Source organism: Ranitomeya imitator, chromosome 2 (assembly GCF_032444005.1).
Source record: "Ranitomeya imitator isolate aRanImi1 chromosome 2, aRanImi1.pri, whole genome shotgun sequence".
NCBI classification, from domain to species: Eukaryota; Metazoa; Chordata; class Amphibia; order Anura; family Dendrobatidae; genus Ranitomeya; species Ranitomeya imitator.
The window spans coordinates 743,971,679-743,994,629 of NC_091283.1; the positions used below are offsets into that span (position 1 = coordinate 743,971,679).

The following is a 22,951-nucleotide window of genomic DNA, read 5'->3' on the forward strand; positions in this document are numbered from 1 at the left end:
TTTGTGGGGGGCTGCCTATCCTTTGGGGTTCTGCTCTGAGGCAAGGTAGTATTCCTATTTCCATCTATAGGTGTATCTAGTCATCCGGCTGTAACGAGGTGTCTAGGGTTTGTTAGGTACACCCCATGGCTACTTCTAGTTGCGGTGTTAAGATCAGGATTTGCGGTCAGTATAGTTACCACCTACTCCAGTGAAAGTTTTCATGCTGCTCCAAGGTCACCGGATCATAACAGTAGGCACTGTGAAGCCTGCAGCACTGTAAGTGAGATCAGTGATCTGACAGTGTGCTGTGCAAACTGTCAGATCACCGATCTGTGATGTCCCCCCCTGGGACAAAGTAAAAATGTTAAAAAAAAAAATTTCCACACGTGTTAAAAAAAATAAATTCCTAAATAATGAAAAAAAAAAAAATATTCCCATAAATTCATTTCTTTACGTAAATAAAAACAAACAAACAATAAAAGTACACATATTTAGTATCGCCGCGTCCGTAACGACCCAACCTATAAAACTGTCCCACTAGTTAACCCCTTCAGTAAACACCGTAAGAAAAAAAAAATGAGGCAAAAAACAACACTTTATTATCATACCGCCGAACAAAAAGTGGAATAACATGCGATCAAAAAGACGGAAATAAATAACCATGGTACCGCTGAAAGCGTCATCTTGTCCCGCAAAAAACAAGCTGCCATACAGCATCATGAGCAAAAAAATAAAAAGTTATAGTCCTCAGAATAAAGCGATGCAAAAATAATTATTTTTTCTATAAAATAGTTTTTATTGTATAAAAGCGCCAAAACATAAAAAAATATAAATGAAGTATCGCTGTAATCGTACTGACCCGAAGAATAAAACTTCTTTATTAATTTTACCAAACACAGAACGGTATAAACGCCTCCCCCAAAAGAAATTCATGAATAGCTGGTTTTTGGTCATTCTGCCTCACAAAAATCGGAATAAAAAGCGATCAAAAAATGTCACGTGCCCCAAAATGTTACCAATAAAACGTCAACTCGTCCCGCAAAAAACAAGACCTCATATGACTCTGTGGACCAAAATATGGAAAAATTATAGCTCTCAAAATGTGGTAACGCAAAAAATATTTTTTGCAATAAAAAGCGTCTTTTAGTGTGCGACGGCTGCCAATCATAAAAATGCGCTAAAAAACCCGCTATAAAAGTAAATCAAACCCCCCTTCAACACCCCCTTAGTTAGGGAAAAATTAAAAAATTTAAAAAATGTATTTATTTCCATTTTCCCATTAGGGTTAGGGCTAGGGTTGGGGCTAGGGTTAGGGTTAAGGCTACAGTTAGGGTTGGGGCTAAAGTTAGGGTTAGGGTTGGGGCTAAAGTTAGGGTTAGGATTACATTTACGGTTGGGAATAGGGTTGGGATTAGGGTTAGGGGTGTGTCTGGGTTAGAGGTGTGGTTAGGGTTACCGTTGGGATTAGGGTTAGGGGTGTGTTTGGATTAGGGTTTCAGTTATAATTGGGGGGTTTCCACTGTTTAGGCACATCAGGGTCTCTGCAAACGCGACATGGCGTCCGATCTCAATTCCAGACAATTCTGCGTTGAAAAAGTAAAACAGTGCTCCTTCCCTTCCGAGCTCTCCCGTGTGCCCAAACAGGGGTTTACCCCAACATATGGGGTATCAGCATACTCAGGACACATTGGACAACAACTTTTGGGGTCCAATTTCTCCTGTTACCCTCGGGAAAATACAAAACTATGGGCTAAAAAATAATTTTGGGGGGAAATTTTTTTTTTAACCCCTTAATCCCATATGACATACTATCCCGTCGAGGTGACCTGGGACTTAATTCCCAGTGACGGGATAGTACGTCATATGCGATCGGCCGCGCTCACGGGGGGAGCGCGGCCGATCGTCAGCTATCGCAGCTGACATCTGGCACTATGTGCCAGGAGCGGTCACGGACCGCTCCCGGCACATTATCCCCCGGCACACCGCGATCAAACATGATCGCGATGTGCCGGCGGTACAGGGAAGCATCGCGCAGGGAGGGGGCTCCCTGCGGGCTTCCCTGAGACGATCGGTACAAAGTGTAGTGCTCACCTTGTACCGAACGTCTTCTCCCTGCAGGCCCCGGATCCAAAATGGCCGCGGGGCTGCATCCGGGTCCTGCAGGGAGTACTTCCGGGTCGCCTGCAGGTGCTGGTAAGCCTGCAGCGATGTCAGTGAGATCGCCGATCTTACAGAGTGCTGTGCAAACTGTGCGATCGGCGATCTGTGATGTCATCCCCTGGGACAAAGTAAAAAAAAAATTTCCACATGAAAAAAAAAAATAAAAAAATTACTAAATAAATAAATAAAAAAAATATTATTCCCATAAATACATTTCTTTATCTAAAAAAAAACAAATAAAACAATAAAAGTACACATATTTAGTATCGCCGCGTCCGTAACGACCCGACCTATAAAACTTTCCCACTAGTTAACCCCTTCAGTGAACACCGTAAGAAAAAAAAAAAAAAAAGAGCCAAAAAACAACGCTTTGTTATCATACTGCCGAACAAAAAGTGGAATAACTCGTGATCAAAAAGACGTATATAAATAACCATGATACCGCTGAAAACGTCATCTTGTCCCGCAAAAAACGAGCTGCCACAAAGCATAATAAGCAAAAAAATAAAAAAGTTATAGTCCTGAGAATAAAGCGATGCCAAAATAATTATTTTTTCTATAAAATAGCTTTTATCGTATAAAAGCGCCAAAACATAAAAAAATGATAGAAATGAGGTATCGCTGTAATCGTACTGACCCGACGAATAAAACTGCTTCATCCATTTTACCAAACGCGGAACGGTATAAACGCCTCCCCCAAAAGAAATTCATGAATAGCTGGTTTTTGGTCATTCTGCCTCACAAAAATCGGAATAAAAAGTGATCAAAAACTGTCACGTGTCCAAAAATGTTACCAATAAAAACGTCAACTCGTCCCGCAAAAAACAAGACCTCACATGACTCTGTGGACCAAAATATGGAAAAATTATAGGTCTCAAAATGTGGAGACGCAAAAACTTTTTTGCTATAAAAAAAAGCGTATTTTAGTGTGTGACGGCTGCCAATCATAAAAATCCGATATAAAAACGCTATAAAAGTAAATCAAACCCCCCTTCATCACCCCCTTAGTTAGGGAAAAATAATAAAATTAAAAAAATGTATTTATTTACATTTTCCCATCATGGCTAGGGTTAGGGTTCGGGCTTGGGTTAGGGCTAGGGTTTGGGCTGGGGTTAGGGCTAGGGTTAGGGTTGGGGCTAGGGTTGGGGTTAGGGCTAGGGTTAGGGTTGGGGCTAGGGTTAGGGTTGGAGCTAAAGTTAGGGTTAGGGTTGGGGCTAAAGTTAGGGTTAGGGTTGGGGCTAAAGTTAGGGTTAGGGTTGGGACTAAAGTTAGGGTTAGGGTTGGGGCTAAAGTTAGGGTTAAGGTTTGGATTATATTTACGGTTGGGATTAGAATTAGGGGTGTGTCAGGGTTAGGGGTGTGGTTAGGGTTACCGTTGGGATTAGGGTTAGGGGTGTGTTAGGGTTAGGGTTTCAGGTAGAATTGGGGAGTTTCCACTGTTCAGGCACATCAGGGGCTCTCCAAACGCGACATGGCGTCCGATCTCAATTCCAGACAATTCTGCGTTGAAAAAGTAAAACCGTGCTCCTTCCCTTCCGAGCTCTCCAGTGCGCCCAAACAGGGGTTTACCCCAACATATGGGCTATCAGCGTACTCAGGACAAATTGGACAACAACTTTTGGGGTCCAAGTTCTCTTGTTATCCTTGGGAAAATAAAAATGTGGGGGACTAAAAATCATTTTTGTGGGAAAAATAAGATTTTTTTTATTTTCGCGGCTCTGCGTTGTAAACTGCAGTGAAACACTTGGGGGTTCAAAGTTCTCACAACACATCTAGATAAGTTCCTTGGGGGGTCTACTTTCCAATATGGGGTCACTTGTGGGGGGTTTCTACTGTTTGGGTACATCACGGGCTCTGCAAATGCAACGTGATGCCTGCGGACCAATCCATCTAAGTCTGTATTCCAAATGGCGCTCCTTCCCTTCCGAGCTCTGCCATGCGCCCAAACAGTGGTTCCCCCCCACGTATGGGGTATCGGCGTACTCAGGACAAATTGGACAACAACTTTTGGGGTCCAATTTATCCTGTTACCCTTGTGAAAATACAAAACTGGGGGCTAAAAAATCATTTTTGTGAAAAAAAAAGAATTTTTACTTTCACGGCTGTGCGTTATAAACTGTAGTGAAACACTTGGGGGTTCAAAATTCTCACAACACATCTAGATAAGTTCCTTGGGGGGTCTAGTTTCCAATATGGGGTCACTTGTGAGGGGTTTCTACTGTTTGGGTACATCAGGGGCTCTGCAAACGCAATGTGATGCCTGCAGACCAATCCATCTAAGTCTGCATTCCAAATGATGCTCCTTCCCTTCCGAGCTCTGCCATGTGTTCAAACGGTGGTTCCCCCCCACATATCGGGTATCAGCGTACTCAGGACAAATTGGACAACAATATTTAGGGTCCAATTTCTCCTGTTAACCTTGGGAAAATACAAAACTGGGGGCTAAAAAATAATTTTTGTGGAAAAATTTTTTTTTTTATTTGCGCGGCTCTGCGTTATAAACTATAGTGAAACACTTGGGGGTTCAAAGCTCTCATATCACATCTAGATGAGTTCCTTAGGGGGTCTACTTTCCAAAATGGTGAGACTTGTGGGAAGTTTCTGTTTAGGTACATTAGGGGCTCTGCAAACGCAATAAGACGCCTGCAGACCATTCCATCTAAGTCTGCATTCCAAATGGCGCTCCTTCCCTTCCGAGCCTTCCCATGCGCCCAAACGGTGGTTCCCCCCCACATATGGGGTATCAGTGCACTCAGGACAAATTGGACAACAAATTTGGGGTCCAATTTCTCCTGTTACCTTCGGGAAAATACAAAACTGAAGGCTAAAACATAAATTTTGTGGGAAAAAAATTTTTGTTTTATTTTTACGGCTCTGCATTATAAACTTCTGTGAAGCCCTTGGTGGGTCAAAGTGCTCACCACACATCTAGATAAGTTCCTTAGGGGGTCTACTTTCCAAAATGGTGTCACTTGTGGGGGGGTTTCAATGTTTAGGCACATCAGTGGCTCTCCAAACGCAACATGGCGTCCCATCTCAATTCCTGTCAATTTTGCATTGAACAGTCAAACGGCGCTCCTTCCCTTCCGAGCTCTCCCATGCGCCCAAACAGTGGTTTACCCCCACATATGGCGTATCAGCATACTCAGGATAAATTGTACAACAACTTTTGGGGTCCAATTTCTTCTCTTACCCTTGGGAAAATAAAAAATTTGGGGCGAAAAAATAATTTTTGTGAAAAAAAAAAAGATTTTTTATTTTTACGGTTCTGCATTATAAACTTCTGTGAAGCCCTTGGTGGGTCAAAGTGCTCACCACACCTCTAGATAAGTTTCTTAGGGGGTCTACTTTCCAAAATGGTGTCACTTGTGGGGGGTTTCAATGTTTAGGCACATCAGTGGCTCTCCAAACGCAACATGGCGTCCCATCTCAATTCCAGTCAATTTTGCATTGAAAAGTCAAATGGCGCTCCTTCGCTTCCGAGCTCTGTCATGCGCCCAAACAGTGGTTTACCCCCACATGTGGGGTATTGGCGTACTCGGGACAAATTGTACAACAACGTTTGCGGTCCATTTTCTCCTGTTACCCTTGGTAAAATAAAACAAATTGGAGCTGAAGTAAATTTTTTGTGAAAAAAAGTTAAATGTTCATTTTTATTTAAACATTCCAAAAATTCCTGTGAAACACCTGAAGGGTTAATAAACTTCTTGAATGTGGTTATGAGCACCTTGAGGGGTGCAGTTTTTAGAATGGTGTCACACTTGGGTATTTTCTATCATATAGACCCCTCAAAATGACTTCAAATGAGATGTGGTCCCTAAAATAAAATGGTGTTGTAAAAATGAGAAATTGCTGGTCAACTTTTAACCCTTATAACTCCCTAACAAAAAAAACTTTTGGTTCCAAAATTGTGCTGATGTAAAGTAGACATGTGGGAAATGTTACTTATTAAGTATTTTGTGTGACATATCTCTGTGATTTAATTGCATACAAATTCAAAGTTAGAAAATTGCGAAATTTTCAAAATTTTCGCCAAATTTCAATTTTTTTCACAAATAAACGCAGGTAATATCAAAGAAATTTTACCACTATCATGAAGTAAAATATGTCACGAGAAAACAGTGTCAGAATCACCGGGATCCGTTGAAGCATTCCAGAGTTATAACCTCATAAAGGGACAGTGGTCAGAATTGTAAAAATTGGCCCGGTCATTAATGTGCAAACCACCCTTGGGGGTAAAGGGGTTAAAGCATATCAAATGTTCAGAAATTCTACTTTGCCTAATAATTTGGAACAGTGCATTTTGAGTTTTTATTTATTTTGGAGATTATACTGTTATCATCGGGAGGTTTCTTCAATAAAATTCGATGTATAATCTAACGCTGTGTTCCCCAACTCCAGTCCTCAAGAGCCACCAACAGGTCATGTTTTCAGGATTTTCTTAGTATTGTCCAGGTGATGGAATTATTGCCTGTGCAGGTGATGGAATTATCACCTGTGCAATACTAAGAAAATCCTGAAAACATGACCTGTTGGTGGCTCTTGAGGACCGGAGTTGGGGAACACTGCGTTCTCCCGGGTGAGGACTTTTATTAGACTGACTGTCATTTGCACCGACCATTTAGGAAAATCCGAGAAAAATATCATTTGCATAATAATTTGGAACACGGTGTATAATTCATAATATATCAACACTTCTCAGTAAAAAAAATGGACATTTTTCACAGCAACCAATCCGTGGCCACCTTTCATGTTCCAGTTCAGGGAAAGCATAAAAGCGGAGTTGTCATTGGCTGCAGCTTTCACCTATGAGCTGCCACTATTGTAGAACATTTCTCTTGACTGAGAAAACGAAAGCGACTAATAATCGGATGCGGCTGTAGCAGGTTAATAACGGGCAGAGTCGTGTCACTTCTGTATTTGCGTTTTCTGCATCGTGTGAACGGTGATACAATGACGGCTCCCGCCGCACTGACACATTACTGCTGCTATAGCGCCGGTCTCCTGTTCCCGAGTGACCGCACACATATAGCTGCGGGCTCCCGGTATGCGGCTGTGCCCCGCTCCCGCCTGCAGCACGGTGTGTGCCCCGTGCGTCCCCTCCCCCGCCGCGCTCCCCCCTCTCTCCTCCGGGCTGGGCGTCCGCAGGAAGGGGGGCGTGTCCCGGGGAAGTATCGCGGTGCTGCGCTCCCTCCTCCTCCTCCCGGGGCAGCAGTGACAGTGCACGGCCGGAGCCCAGTGACACGAGTCCTCTCCGCAGGGTCACCCAGGGAGACCGCGGGCATTCAGCAGCCGGAGCTGAGCGGAGCCGGGCAGCAGGGGAGGAGACGGAGGCTGCGGGAGGGAGGGGAAGCAGGAGCCGCCCCGGAGAAGGAGGGGGACGCGCAGAGGAAGAGGCAGAGGAGATCAGGCTACACTGACAGCCCGCAGCCCGCCCGATGCCACATTGCTTCCCCGGGCATTAGTATGGCCACCACCGCGACCTGCACCCGCTTCACGGACGAGTACCAGCTGTACGAGGAGCTCGGCAAGTAAGAGACGGGCACTGCGGGCACCATAGGCTGCTGGAGGGGGAGGGTCAGTGGAGACCTGGCAGGGGTGCAAATGGGCACACTATATCTGCACAAAAGACTGACCCCCAAGGGGCACAGTAGCGTGGGCAATGAAGGGGTCGCAGAAGACGGGACTGTGGGCAAGAAGTGACATTTCTGACATATCAGGGTTGTGCATGGGCACAGGTAACCTGAGCCTGAATCAGTGGCACTGATGTAGACATGGCACAGGGTCAGTGAAGAGCGGGGGCCCGCGCGGGAGGGTGGCGTAAGAGCGGGGGCCCGCGCCGGAGGGGATCCGTGAAGAGCGGGGGCCTGCGCGGGAGGGTGGCGTAAGAGCGGGGGCCCGCGCGGGAGGGGATCCGTGAAGTGCGGGGGCCGCGCGGGAGGGGATCCGTGAAGAGCAGGGGCCCGCGCGGGAGGGGGATCCGTGAAGTGCGGGGGCCGCGCGGGAGGGGATCCGTGAAGAGCAGGGGCGCGGGAGGGGATCCGTGAAGTGCGGGGGCCGCGCGGGAGGGGATCCGTGAAGTGCGGGGGCCGCGCGGGAGGGGATCCGTGAAGTGCGGGGGCCGCGCGGGAGGGGATCCGTGAAGTGCGGGGGCCGCGCGGGAGGGGATCCGTGAAGTGCGGGGGCCGCGCGGGAGGGGATCCGTGAAGTGCGGGGGCCGCGCGGGAGGGGATCCGTGAAGTGCGGGGGCCGCGCGGGAGGGGATCCGTGAAGTGCGGGGGCCGCGCGGGTGGGGATCCGTGAAGTGCGGGGGCCGCGCGGGAGGGGATCCGTGAAGAGCGGGGCCCGCGCGGGAGGGGATCCGTGAAGAGCGGGGGCCCGCGCGGGAGGGGATCCGTGAAGAGCGGGGGCCCGCGCGGGAGGGTGGTGTAAGAGCGGGGGTTTCATACCCGTTCAAAGTTATAAGTAACCTACACACTGGGCATTGAGAAGGGCGGCACAGGCTGGGCCGAGTTGGGAAGTTGATGCGTGCTCCAGATATGAGTAAATTGACGTATAAGGCTATGTGCACACATTGCGGATTAGCCTTAGGAATTTCTGGTGCGGATTCTGCCTCTCCTGGCAGAAAACGCACCTGTGGATTTGTCACGTATTTTGTGCGGATCCGCAGCGTTTTTTGCTGCGGTTTTCTTGCGGATTTGCAGCGTTTTTTTACCCCTGCGGTTTTCTATAATGGAATGGGTACAAAAATGCTGCAGATTCACAAAAAAGAAGTGACGTGCTACTTCTTTTAAACCGCAGCGTTTCCGCAGCACAGCATTTTTTTCTCATTGATTTACATTGTACTGTAAATCAATTGTGGATCTGCAGCGTTTCTGCACCGCAAAAAACACTGCGGATCCGCAGAGAATCTGCAACGTGTGCACATACCCTAAGGCGGCCTTCACACTGAGTTCTTGGGGAGTTTTGTTGCGCTGCGTATTTTCAAACAAATACAAGTAACTTATAAATAATGCAGAAAATCTGCAACACCAAACACTCACCGAAAGCTCCTAGTGGGAACGTAGCCCAAGACTGCCGCCTTCTCACTACTGAGACATTGACTCTGGTAAATGAACATAAGCAGCACATCCAGACCAAGAAAAGGCGACCTAAGAGGAGTGAAGTCTAGTGTAGGCAGAATTCGTTTATATGGGGCATAGATGGAAGGGCAGATTTTGTGAATGATGGCTCGTATGTTTATCAGCCAATGAGTAACAGTAGTCTAGTAAAATGAATAGGGTAATTTGTGCATGTGCCTTTAAGAGCAGGCAAAGACGGTGCCTGAGACATCCACAATAAGTGGAAAGGCTGCCAAACTACCTGTGTATACAGAACAAGGCAGACAAGACACTCACGAAGATCACGCACAGCAGAGAGCCTGAGGGTAGAGGAATTGGCTAGTCACTTTGGAAGCCCTGTTGGAGGGGGGAAGAGAATCCTGTGGTTAGGGAATTATGGGCAGCGCCAGGGCACCTACTGACCCCAGGTACAGGGCAGATAACGGTGCCAAGAGAAGAAGCGCTGAAGCATGAATGGAATAGTGTGTGCATGCTGGCACAGCCAGACACAGGGCGCTTTCTGCATAGTGACATTGATTAGCAACCTGACAGATGCGCCAGTATCAGCATATTGACAGCACCATGTTTCAGCACACAGAACAGCAGCTTCTGCCTATAGGGGAGGATAGGACAAAGACATCTGCGTCCATGCCTGTGTTCTTGTGCTGAATGTGCCATTGTATAGCAGAATGTACAGAATGTATCGTGAATGATTGCGCTGCTCCGCTGGCACGTACCACGCTTCACGTGTGTTATCAGGGAACCAGACCCAAAGGCCACAGTGATGTGTGTGTGCACAGTGGAATTAATCTCCAGTTCCTGTTCTTGGTGAGAGTTGTGAATGATAATCTCTTCTGTCCACACCAGGGTTAACAGATAACACACACTCCTGCCAGACATTGGTGTAATCCTCTAGACAGAAAGAAGTGTACAAGACCAGTGGTTATCTGTACTCCTGGGCACAAGGTGCCAACCAGGAGATAAGCACTGTCCTGCTCTGTGAAAGGAATGGGATGTTAATTATTATTATTAGATCATTATCTTTAATTTCTAAATATTAGCTGTTAGTCACTGGTGTCACCCAGGCCCCATCAGCTTCTCTCCAGTAGTATGCTCCTGTGTCTCCTGGTTGGATGTAGATATGTTGCTGTGTGCAGTCTTTGTTCAGTCCTTTGTCTTCTGGGCAGGAGTGCGGCTTCACCTATAGAACACGGGTTATGTGCCGAGTACATCCCGCATTCAGCCATAATCCCTTTGTTATCAGTGTGGCGGAGGCGGTGCAGCCGAGTGAGCCTTCCCGCATGGACGCTGGTGGGTCCTGTTTTCCCACATGTACATGGCTCTTGTGTTCACTGCATTGCAGAAGGTGTCTCCGTCCAGCCTCACTGCCATTGTCTGTCTGTCCTGCAGGTGAATGAAGTGAGAGCATGTCCCTGAAGGTGCGGTGTTCTATCAAGCACACGGGAGATGGATACCCAAGAGTTTTGATCTTTGCCGTAGCTGACAGCAAGGGAAGGAGAGCGAATATTATGCAGTGTCATTAGTCTTTGTCATAGCACTGCCATTAACCTCCTCATTGCTGGCGGGCATGTCACAGGCTCGTTGCTTCAAAGGATAATGAATATGTGTAATACAAATGTGAGAAAATGGCATCCTTAATTATTTCGACATGGATTCTACTCTGCTAATTGCCCCTTGCATTGCTTTCGTAATATTGTCTTTTAATGATAAGACCATGAGCCATAAATCGTGTGGCCCTGGGTTTTACGCTAACAATAGAGCATCCTCATCAGGGTGTTTTGTATGCGGTCACTGCGTTTATTTGTGCAAGGAGATAGGAGTGAGCATTATAATGGCCTGCACTTTAGACGCCTACATCCCAAGACATATACTTCCTTCTTAGTGTTGAAGTAAACAGTAAATCTAGATATTGTGCTGAATACATATATTATATTGGGTGTTTTCCCTGCCTTGTAGACGGAGAACAGTATTTTACAGCGGTAACCAAAGGTTACATCTTCACACCCCAAAGGTCTTGTGTTTCTTAGGATCATTGGTGCAACATTTCTTAAATCTTCTGTGGCAAATTCTCGCCATCCCGCATTAACTTTAGTGAGATAAAATGCAGTAACTATACCAAATGTAGAATGTGCCACACTGCATATTTAAACCAAGCAATAACCTGTTAAAAAATCCCCCACACTGCATATTTATACCAAGCAATAACCTCCTGTTAAAAATCCCCTGATTTATCTGTTGCATTGGTGTGTTTTTTCCATAGAAAAGTTTTAAGAACAGAATTTTTTAAAATCCTGCGCATACTGCGTCCCGGGACGTTTTCCAGGATATGCTATTGGCATTTTTGTAAATGACATTACACCTTGCCTTCTGTGTTTTGTGCAGTGCTGCAATGATTTCCCATGGAATTAGATTTAACCCCCTCCACCTCTCTTGTAGTGTGCTTTGCATGTGGTAGGATCCTGCGCTGAGCGCACCACAACACGCACCTGAACGTGAGCTACAGCTAGGTTCACCTTTTGGTGCGACCTGTAGTGATACTGTATGAATGTCTCTTCCCTAGTGCATTGCATTGATGGGACATACAGAGCCTTGTGAAAGTATTTGGTCCCCTGGAACTTTTCAACCTTTTCCCACATATCACGCTTCAAACATAAAGAAACCAAATGTAAATTTTTGGTGAAGAATCAACAACAAGTGGAACACAATTGTGAAGTTGAACGAAATTTATTGGTTATTTTAAATTTTTGTGGAAATTCAAAAACTGAAAAGTGGGTCTTGCAATATTATTCGGCCCCTTTAACTTAATACTTTGTTGCGCCACGTTTTGCTGCGATTACAGCTGCAAGTCGCTTGGGGTATGTCTATCAGTTTTGTACATCGAGAGATTGAAATTCTTGCCCATTCTTCCTTGGCAAACAGCTCGAGCTCAGTGAGGTTGGATGGAGATAGTTTGTGAACCGCAGTTTTCAGCTCTTTCCTCAGATTCTTGATTGGATCGAGGTCTGGACTTTGACTTGGCCATTCTAACACCTGGATGTTTTTGTTTGTGAACCATTGCATTGTAGATTTTGCATTATAGGGATCATTTTCTTGTTGGAAGACAAATCTCCGTCCCAGTCTCAGGTCTTTTGCAGACTCCAACAGGTTTTCTTCAAGAATGGTCCTGTATTTGGCTCCATCCATTTTCTCATCAATTTTAACCATCTTCCCTGTCCCTGCTGAAGAAAGCAGGCCCAAACCATGATGCTGCCACCACCATGTTTGACAGTGGTGATGGTGTGTTCAGGGTGATGAGCTGTGTTGTCTTTACGCCAAACATATCGTTTGGCATGTTGCCAAAAAGTTCAATTTTGTATTCATCTGACCAGAGCACCTTCTTCCACATGTTTGGTGTCTCCCAGGTGGCTTGTTGCAAACTTAAACAACACTTTTTATGGATATCTTTTGAGAAATGGCTTTCTTCTTGCCACTCTTCCATAAAGGCCAGATTTGTGCAGTGTACGACTGATTGTCCTATGAACAGACTGTCCCACCTCAGCTGTAGATCTCTGTAGTTTATCCAGAGTGATCATGGGCCTCTTGGCTTCATCTCTGATCAGTCTTCTCCTTGTTTGAGATGAAAGTTTAGAGGGACGGCCGGGTGTTGGTAGATTTGTAGTGGTATGATACTCCTTCCATTTCAATATGATCGCTTGCCCAGTGCTCCTTGGGATGTTTAAAGTTTTGGAAATCATTTTGTATCCAAATCCGGCTTTAAACTTCTCCACAACAGTATCACGGACCTGCCTGTTGTGTTCCTTGGTCTTCATGATGCTCTCTGTGCTTCCAACAGAACCCTGAGACTATCACAGAGCAGGTGCATTTATACGGAGACTTGATTACACACAGGTGGATTGTATTTATCATCATAAAGGTACCTTCACACTGAGCAACTTTACAAAGAGAACGACAACGATCCGTGACGTTGCAGCGTCCTGGATAGTGATCTCGTTGTGTTTGAGACGCAGCAGCGATCAGGATCCCGCTATGACATCGCTGGTCGTAACTAGAAGGCCAGAACTTTATTTGGTCGTCAGGTCGGCGTGATTCATCATGTTTGACAGCAAAAGCAACGATGCCTGCAATGGTTTTTCATGGAGCTAACAACCAGCGAGAACGATAAGTACGTCACTGGATCGCTCCTGCATCGCTCTGGTGTTGCCGTGTTTGACTTCTCTACAGCGACCTAAACAGCGACGCTGCAGGGATCGGCTCATTGTCTATATCGCTGCAGCGTCGCTGAGTGTGTAGATACCTTTAGGCATTTAGGACAACATTGGATCATTCAGAGATCCACAATGAACTTCTGGAGTGAGTTTGCTGCACTGAAAGTAAAGGGGACGAATAATATTGCACGCGCCACTTTTCAGTTTTTAATTTTCCACAAAATTTTAAAATAACCAATAAATTTTGTTCAACTTAACAATTATGTTCCACTTGTTGATTCTGCACCCAAAATTTACATTTGGTATCTTTGTTTGAAGCATGATATGTGGGAAAAGGTTGAAAAGTTCCAGGGAGCCGAATACTTTTGCAAGGCAGTGTATTGGTGGTAACATACTAGTAATCTACCTGCAGGCTGAACGTCTGATTCACCCATCATTCAAACAGGAGGAGCAAGTGTGTTGTTTTCTGTAGACTTCACATAGCACGTTCATTGAAAGGGAACCTGACAGCAGGATTTACTCCCAGGAGGTATCGGCTTCCTAATTCCATTTTAGTGCTATCTTGTATTATCCCTAAGGGTATGTGCACACGTTGTGGATTTCCTGCGGATCCGCAGCGTTTTTTGCGGTGCAGAAACGCTGAAGAGAAGGATTAGAAATAATTTATAATGGTATTAGGAGGCTGATAAAGCGCTAATACTTTCTAGGAATACTGATAAATTCTGCTGTCATGTTCCCTTTAACCTGATTCTCCAGCTTGGAGGTACACCAGCTTATGTCATAAGAATGTACATTACATGCAATCACTCGTTTACCAATACCGTACTATTCTTAGGTAGATGATGGAATCTGGGAAATAAATTCTCCATTCATGGCTGAACATATATTAACTAGCTATTGAACCCGTTCTACGCCCGGGTGGCGAGCATTTATATTGGTATATGGTCTCCATCCTGGTATGTGCTGTTCCCATCCTGCGCCCCCGTTCTGTCATGTGCTGTTCCCATCCTGCGCCCCCGTTCTGTCATGTGCTGTTCCCATCCTGCGCCCCCGTTCTGTCATGTGCTGTTCCCATCCTGCGCCCCCGTTCTGTCATGTGCTGCTCCCATCCTGCGCCTCCATCCTGTCATGTGCTGCTCCCATCCTGCGCCCCGGTTCTGTCATGTGCTGCTCCCATCTTGCACCCCCATTCTGTCATGTGCTGCTGCCATCCTGCACCACCGTTCTTTAATTTGCTGCTTCCATCCATATGCCCCATACGCTGCTCCATAATATATGCCCCGTATCAGGTGGCGTAAGTAACAAATAGCTGTGGCATGAAGTGCCACAGCCTCATGCCACAGCAATTTGTTACTTGCGCCACCTGATTCCTTTCCGCCGCCATTTTTTTGGTCCTCCTGCTGGCGGAATTGGCGCCTGCGCAGTCCGCGCTTTCCGGCGCCATTTTCTTGAAGACCCACTGCAGTGTGTCTTCAAGAAAATGGCGCTGGAAAGTGCAGATTGCGCAGGCGCCGATTCCGGCAGCAGGACCAAGAAAATGGCGGCGGAAAGGAATCGGGTGGCTTAAGTAACAAATTGCTGTGGCATGAAGTGCCACAGCTTCATGCCACAGCAATTTGTTACTTACGCCATTCCTTTCCGTCCATTTTCTTCGTCCTCCTGCTCCCGGAATCGGCGCCTGCGCAGTCCGTGCTTTCCGGCGCCATTTTCTTGAAGACACACTGCAGATCTTTAACCACTTAGTGACCAAGCAATTTTTTTTTTTTTAAATCTGACCAGTGTCATTTTATGTGGTAATAACTCTGGAATGCTTCAACATATCTAATTGATTTTGAGATTTGTTTTTTTCGTGACATATAGTACTTTATGATAATGGTAAATTGATGTCGATATTTTCTGCGTTTATTTACACAACTATCAGAAATTTTACAAAATTTTTTAAAAATTTGCAATTTTAAGGCTATATGCACACGTTCAGGTTTTTTTCACGATAAAACGCGATAAAAACGCATACATATGCATCCTGTCATTTAGAAAGCATTCTGCAGTTTTTGTGCACATGATGCGTTTTTTTTCCATGATTTTTTGCGTTTTTCCCGCTATTTAATGCATTGGGGAAAAAAAACGCGTCAAACGCATAAAACGCGAAAAAAAATGCATGTGGATTTCTGGCAGAAATGTCCGTTTTTTGTCAGGAAATTTCTGCAAGAAATCCTGAACGTGTGCACATAGCCTTAAACTTTTATCCCTTTAATCCAGATAATCATACCACACAAAAACATTAATACCGTATTTTCCGGCGTATAAGACGACCCCCAACTTTTCCAGTTAAAATATAAAATCTTCTCAAAAGTCGGGGGTTGTCTTATATGCCGGGTGTCGTCTTATAGGGTGGGTGCGGAGCAATCTGCGGTCGACGTATATAGTGGGGGGGAGTGGTCCCGATGACGAGGTGAGGGAGCGCCTCACCAGGAAGGTGTAAGTGAAGCAAACTGTCAGCGTCTGGGATGCCAGGGGTATGCAAAAAAGAGAGCGGTGCTGTGCCTAGAAAAACACTCCTCTTTCACTAATCTGGCTCGCCCTTGTATCCTATTATCTCCTTCTGCTCACTCGCTGGCATAAACGCCTGTGACCTCAGGACCATGGGAGAATGCAAGTGATGAGGGCACTGTGACAGAACTTGAACTGCCATGACCTCATCATTTGCATTCTCCCACGGTCCTGAGGTCACAGGAGTTCATGCCGGCGAGCGAGCACAGACTCGGTGACGTCACTGCTAGTTGCTGAGTCTGTGCCCGATGCGTCTAATTCATTCCCCAGTAGTTTACAGCCGGGGGCGGTCGCATTAGCACCGCTCCCGGTTTTAAACTGTACATTGCCCAGATATGGATTACTGCGTGGGACTGACTGAACGCCGGACAGGTTTGATATATTGTTGTTTTTTTATTTTAAATTATTTTTACAGGAGATCGAGGGCATCACTTGCATTGGCTGACTAATAAAGATGGAAAAACTGTGTTTATTGTTTTATTTCATTAAAAGACTTTATTCTTACTGTGTGGTGTTTTATTAACCCTTCAACAACTATAGGATTAGTAATGGAGCGGTGTCTTATTGACACCTTTCCATTACTAAGCCGGCTTAATGTCACCTTACAATAGGAAGGTGACATTAACCCCCCCATTACCCCACTTGCCACCACTACAGGGCAAGTGGGAAGAAGCGGGCAAAGCTCCAGAATTGGCGCATCTAAAAGATGCGCCTTTTCTGGGCAGCTGCAGGCTGCTGTTTTAAGGCTGGGGAGCCCATATCCGTGTCCCCTTACCAGCCTGAGAATAGCAGCCGGCACCTGTAAGTTTTGCCGGGTTGGTTGGAATACATAGGGGGAGCCCCACGTCAGGTTTTTCTTTCATTCATTCTCCCCTGTTCACGCTGCTTGCCGGCAGAGCAGGGGAGAATGGATGACAGCCAGCTTCAGCACCACCTTCAGGGAAGTAGCGCTGCTTCCCCGGCTGCCGTCCGTACACACGGAGGACAGTGTGCATTGTTCTCCGTGTGCATGTGTGTGGCATGTTTTGCGGCCCATGTGTCCGGGTAAAAACAGACATGTCTGTGTTTTGCACATGGACACACGGTCCGTCAAAACACGCTGACATGTGCATAGATCCATTCATTTGAATGGGTTTAAGTGTGTCAGTGTCTCCGGTAAGTGAGAAAACTGTCACTACACGTACCAGAGACATGAACGTGTGAAACCGGCCTAAGATGTAGTGGTAATTATCAGAGACTGTAAGCCCCCTGCACTCACTGATGACTCGCAGTGAGCCAGTAAATGGCATTTTTGACATGTTCCCTTTAAGCTAGACCTTAAAGGGAACCTGTCACCCCCGTTTTTTGAGATTGAGATATAAATACTGTTAAATAGGGCCTGCGCTGTGCGTTACTATAGTGTATGTAGTGTACCCTGATTCCCCACCTATGCTGAGAAATACATTACCAAAGTCGCCGTTTTCGCCTGTCAATCAGGCTGGTCTGGTCAGGTGGGCGTGGTGACATCGCTCTTTTCTTCCCCAGCTTTCCGTTGGTGGCGTAGTGGTGTGCGCATGTCCAAGTTCCGAATTCCCTGCGCGCACGTGAAGAAACAGCGCGCGATCTGCGCTGTTATCCCTTTCATCGGTGGGGGTGGCCATCTTCCTGGGGCCGCGCGTGCGCAGATGGAGTGCTCTGCTGCACGGGGCTTCAGGAAAATGGCCGCGGGATGCCGCGCGTGCGCAGAAGAGATCGCGGCGGCCATTTCCCCAAAGCCGAGATGCAAATTCGGAACTTGGACATGCGCACACCACTGTACCATACCAATGTATTTCTCAGCATAGGTGGGGAATCGGGGTACACCACATACACAATAGTAACGCACAGCGCAGGCCCTATTTAACAGTATTTATATCTCAATCTCAAAAAACGGGGTGACAGGTTCCCTTTAAATACAGGATTATTTATCTAAAACAGTGTTTCCCAAACTCCAGTCCTGATGGCCCCAAACAGGTGAAGTTTTTAGGGTTTTGCACTGGTGAGAGAATTTTTGAGGCCTTGATGATTCTTCCACTACCTGTGCAATACTAGGGAAGGCCTGAAAACATGACATGTTGGGGGCCGTAGGACCGGAGTTTGGGAAACACTGGTCTAAAAGGAGCTAGTATGACACTATTATTTTTCTGAAACCCCAAAAGATGCAGTGTCAATATTTGCTGTGCTGTACACATTAGATAAAACTAGTATCATAGTCAAACAACCATTTTAAGATCCGTTTGCTCTGTATCTGTAATTCCGTGATGCAGCCTTAGGCCAGTCTCACACGTCCAGATAATTCCAGTACCGGAAAAATAGGTACCGGAATTATCCGTGCCCGTGCGTTTCTGTGGCACATCAGTGTGGCACACGTGTGCCGACTGGGTACCACACGCACCATGCAGGAGACAGCGCTAGAGATAAGCGCTGTCCCCTGCATCTGGTGCTGAAGCTGCCATTCATATCTTCTCTGCAGCAGCGTTTGCTGTAGAGAAGATATGAATAATCCTTTTTTTTGTTTCTCGTGTTTAAAATAAAGATCCATGTCCCCACCCCCCTCCTACCCCTGTGCGCCTGCCCGCTGTTATTAAAATACTCACCCGGCTCCCTCGCTGGCGCTGCATCCTCTCCTGGCCGCACCTTCTACTGTATGAGCGGTCACGTGGGGCCGCCCATTACAGAAATGAATATGCGGCTCCACCCCTATGGGAGGTGGAGCTGCATATTCATGACTGTAATGGGCGGCCCCACGTGACCAATCATACAGTAGAAGGTGCGGCCAGGACAGGAAGCAGCGCCAGCGAGGGAGCCGGGTGAGTATTTTAATAACAGCGGGCGCACAGGGGGTGGGGACATGGATCTTTATTTTAAACACGAGAAACAAACAAAAAAAAAAGGATTATTCATATCTTCTCTACAGCAAACTCTGCTGCAGAGAAGATATGAATGGCGGCTTCAGCACCACGTGGGGGGGGGACAGCGCTTACTGTAGCACTGTCTCCTGCACGGCACACGGACTGCACACGGACAACGTCCGTGTGCGGTACGTGTTTTTACACGGACCCATTGACTTTAATGGGTCCGTGTAATCCGTGCGCTCCCATGAACACTGACATGTCTCCGTGTTTTCCAAACGGACACACGGTCCGTGAAAACACGCTGACATGTGCAAAGACACATTGATTTCAATGTGTCTACGTGAGTCAGTGTCTCCGGTACGTGAGGAAACTGTCACCTCACATACCGGAGCCACTGACGTGTGAAACCGGCCTTACACATCTAAAGGTACCGTCACATTAAGCGACGCTGCAGCGATATAGACAATGAGCCGATCGCTGCAGCGTCGTTGTTTAGGTCGCTATAGAGGCGTCAAACACGGCAACAGCAGAACGATGCAGGAGCGATCCAGTGACGTACTTATCGTTCACGCTGGTTGTTAGCTCCATGTAAAAACATTGCTGGCATCGTTGCTTTTGCTGTCAAACATGACGAATCACGTCCACTTGACGACCAAATAAAGTTCTGGACTTCTAGCTACGACCAGCAATGTCGCAGCGGGATCCTGATCGCTATCCAGGACGCTGCAACATCACGGATCGTTGTCGTGCTCGTTGTAAAGTTGCTCAGTGTGAAGGTACCTTTAGTCGATACTTACAGTTGTCCATCCTGGCCATACGTGTTCACTGACGCCAAGCGATGATTGTTCAATGAAACCTCTTTTGTTCAACTATCTGCTAAGAAGAATGAAATATGCTGACTTCACAGATTACCATCATTTGCAATGATCAATAATGTGCTAAAATGTTGATAGTTCCTAAGTTTTACCCAACAAATATTTATTTTGAAGCCATTCATTTTTATCACTTATCTGTAATATCTAGGCACCTTTAAGTCAAAACCGCATTTAGGAACCTCTCGAAGGCTATGGGCATACTGTGTTTTCTCCCGGCCGACTCCTGGTGGAAGCCACCTGAGAAAGTGCAGCAAGATCGCCACTACCCCAGTACCCTATGTTATTTACATGTACTATTACTAATTACTTTCTGTAGGGGATATACTCATTTTTGTTTCATTTTTGGGTTTTCTCTGTGAAATGGCTGCAATGTGAATGTCCTGTTACTCTTTGCACGTATATCTGCTCATACTCCATTCCAGCTCAGTTTTTTGGTTTTGTCGACTTTTTCTTGAAGTGGCTTCACCTGGGAAAACTCGGTGGGTGCGGGGGAATTTAAAGATACCTTGTGCACATATCCCTTCAATATGTGCAAATACATTTTTTTAGGTGTTTTTTGAGCAGGAACTGTGCGGAAATTCCCCAAATCTAAAGACTCCTGGAGTTTCTTCTCCGTAAATTGTGCAAAGGTTTGTGCACAGTCTTTAAGGATATATGCACCCAATGCCTTTTTCAGACTGATTCTGAATTAAAAGTGCTGCAAATTCACTGCAAAAACTGAAGATAGAGCTTGGCAATGTAAAAATAACCATGCTGTGAAAACCGCTCGACACTAGGAGAAAAGATACCGCAAAAAACAACATCAAATGCTTTAGGAAAACGATGGCCAGCGCTTTAGGGAAGCAACTTCGCCTAGTGAAAACCAGCAGTCAGAAAAAAGCCGTTGTGTGCACATACCCTAATGGAGGAGGCTCAGAAACCACTAAGCTTATATCCGTGTGTTCGGAGAGCTCCAGATATAATCTTCTCGAGAGCTGTGTAGTGGTGCCACATTGTTGCCAATTATATCAGTTTGTTTGTGCCTGTTATGTATTACATTTCGGGATGTGATGATTTCCTATACTTTATACAGGCAGTTTCTTCAGTAGACGTATAGACACTGATGAATCACTCGGCATTTGCTTTTGATATTAAGGAGGGAACAGTTACCAAGTTTATATGTCTAATATTTGGTTTAATTACGATCCTGCTTTAAACTGGAGCCACATTGACTATAGTGCCCTGCAGCCATCTCCAGCAGACTGCATGGCACATGTGGTAATGATCTGATTGCGCTCTGTCTGCTCTTAAGTAGCCGTGGGACCGCTTCTTTCTGAATGTTACATTCTATTCTGGAAACTTAGTTGGTTTGGTAGAATATTTAGTAAAAGTACGTGCATCAGTGATGCCATGCCGATGGTTATGTGGGACTTGTATAGCTTGCCATCTAAATTGTACATTTTAAAGCTATTGCAACTTTTACTTTTTGATTTTTTTTTTTTTTGTTTTTTTTTTTGGGGGGGCAGATATGATACCGTGGCTGAACCATGTTGAAATTTTGCCCATTTTAGTGACCGTAGGGCAGCATATTTCAATATTTCATTTGGAAGTTGTGTTGTTAAGGGGAACCCTTTGTTTAAATTAAGTTATTGTTGTTATTTGTGTGTATTAAATGTTTTTTTTATTTTTTTATTTTTTATAAATGTATCACAATCTCTATTATGAATAAAAATCTTGCACTGTTCATATTGGACACATGGGCTTTTTAGGCTGTTTAACGTCCCGCTGTTTCAGGAAACTGCACATTGACATTAGCTGCAATGGTTGCACCCCAGCCCTATCTTTTTATATTGGAGTGTCTAGTAAACCTGTGTAGTCATTGTGACGGGAGGGGGAGCATGGTCGGGTGTGATGACGCCTATTGTGGTTGGTGGTTCCTGTGTTATCAGAATGTGTATAAAGGTGTTACCTGTCATTGTCAGTGTTTGTGTGCAGTGCACTTCCAGTCTTCCCAATACCTGGAAGCAAGTGGCTGCAGGGAGAATAAAACGTCATTTCTCCCTGTAGCTGCTTCTCCAGTAAGCCGGGTACACAGGATTTAAACATTATTTAAATGCAGATTACCTACCCCATAGCTGTAGATAAATAGTTTGGATATACTTTGTTTCCTTTAGCCACATTCCATAGTCTTTTTATTTATCTGTTGGCTATCAGTAATGTATGTACAGTGCATTCATCAACATACTTATTGATGGCAGTTTCCGGCCCTGTTCCAGTCCCTCTCCTGCACCTTGTTTCCCCAGCTCATGTCTTGCCGGATCACCCCCCGCACTTTTAGTTCCTCTGTTAAAGAGGATCTTTAACCAGTATGAGCATGATAAATTGGTCACGTCATGGAATATTGGCTGCATAGATGAGTAAAACGTAGCTTTTATCTTTTCATTTCTCCTCTCGGTTGTGGAAATATTAGTTTGTAAAGTGTAGGTTATAATTTGTTATAGTTCAACTGAGTGGTACCAGGGATTTGTCTCTGTTTGCTTATTACTTCTTCCTCTGCATGAGGCTGGCCAATCATGAGCAGGAAGGGTCACTTTGGGAAGAAAAGAATACACCGTCCTCTCTTCACTGATATCTGCTGTTATCCAGATCTCCTCTTGTCATTTCTCCCCCTCACTGACTGCCTTAAGATGAGATTTGGAAGTGTTTTTAATGATGCGTAACTCAGCTCTGCTGTATCTATACAGTAGCTACAGAGATCAGTGTGGAGAGGAGGGCGTGTTTTTTTCCACCTGGATGACGCTGCTTGCTTATGATTGGTCAATTGCATGCAGGTGAAGTACTACATGCTCAAGAGACAAATCTTTGATAGTGCCCAGTTGAACCGTAACTTAAATTATAAGCCAAGTTTTACAATCTTATATGTCTGCAACAGGGGGGAGGAGTTAAAAAATTCGACATTTTACTTCGCTGTGCAGCAACTATTCCAGTTTAACATGCTCAAACTGGTGAACAGACCTCTTTAATGTAAGTCCATGAGAGCCTTGTTCTGAGTCTCATTGACTTACATTAAGAACATAACTTTTGGTTACGTAGAATCTGCTATGTAATGAGCCAGCTAGTCATAACTGCAGTCACACAGACCAGGAGAGGAGCAGAGCAGCCATGGAAATGGCAGGAGCCGGAGGATTTTAATGCGTGCACTATAA

The 22,951-nt window shown here is 45.6% G+C and overlaps 1 protein-coding gene across 17 annotated transcripts in view; it reads left to right on the plus strand.

The window, feature by feature from the left end:
• Positions 1-7,308: 7,308 nt before the first annotated feature.
• Positions 7,309-22,951, plus strand: part of CAMK2G (calcium/calmodulin dependent protein kinase II gamma) — a 289,929-nt gene continuing 274,286 nt past the window's right edge. For 12 of the 17 annotated variants that reach the window (XM_069753259.1, XM_069753272.1, XM_069753255.1 and 9 more), the window contains exon 1: positions 7,368-7,673. In XM_069753259.1, coding sequence (XP_069609360.1) covers positions 7,609-7,673 — 65 coding nt within the window. In that variant the 5' untranslated portion in view covers positions 7,368-7,608. Of the gene's footprint in view, positions 7,674-22,951 lie in introns of all 17 variants that reach the window. The other 5 variants (XM_069753268.1, XM_069753271.1, XM_069753267.1 and 2 more) reach the window with 4 other exon arrangements.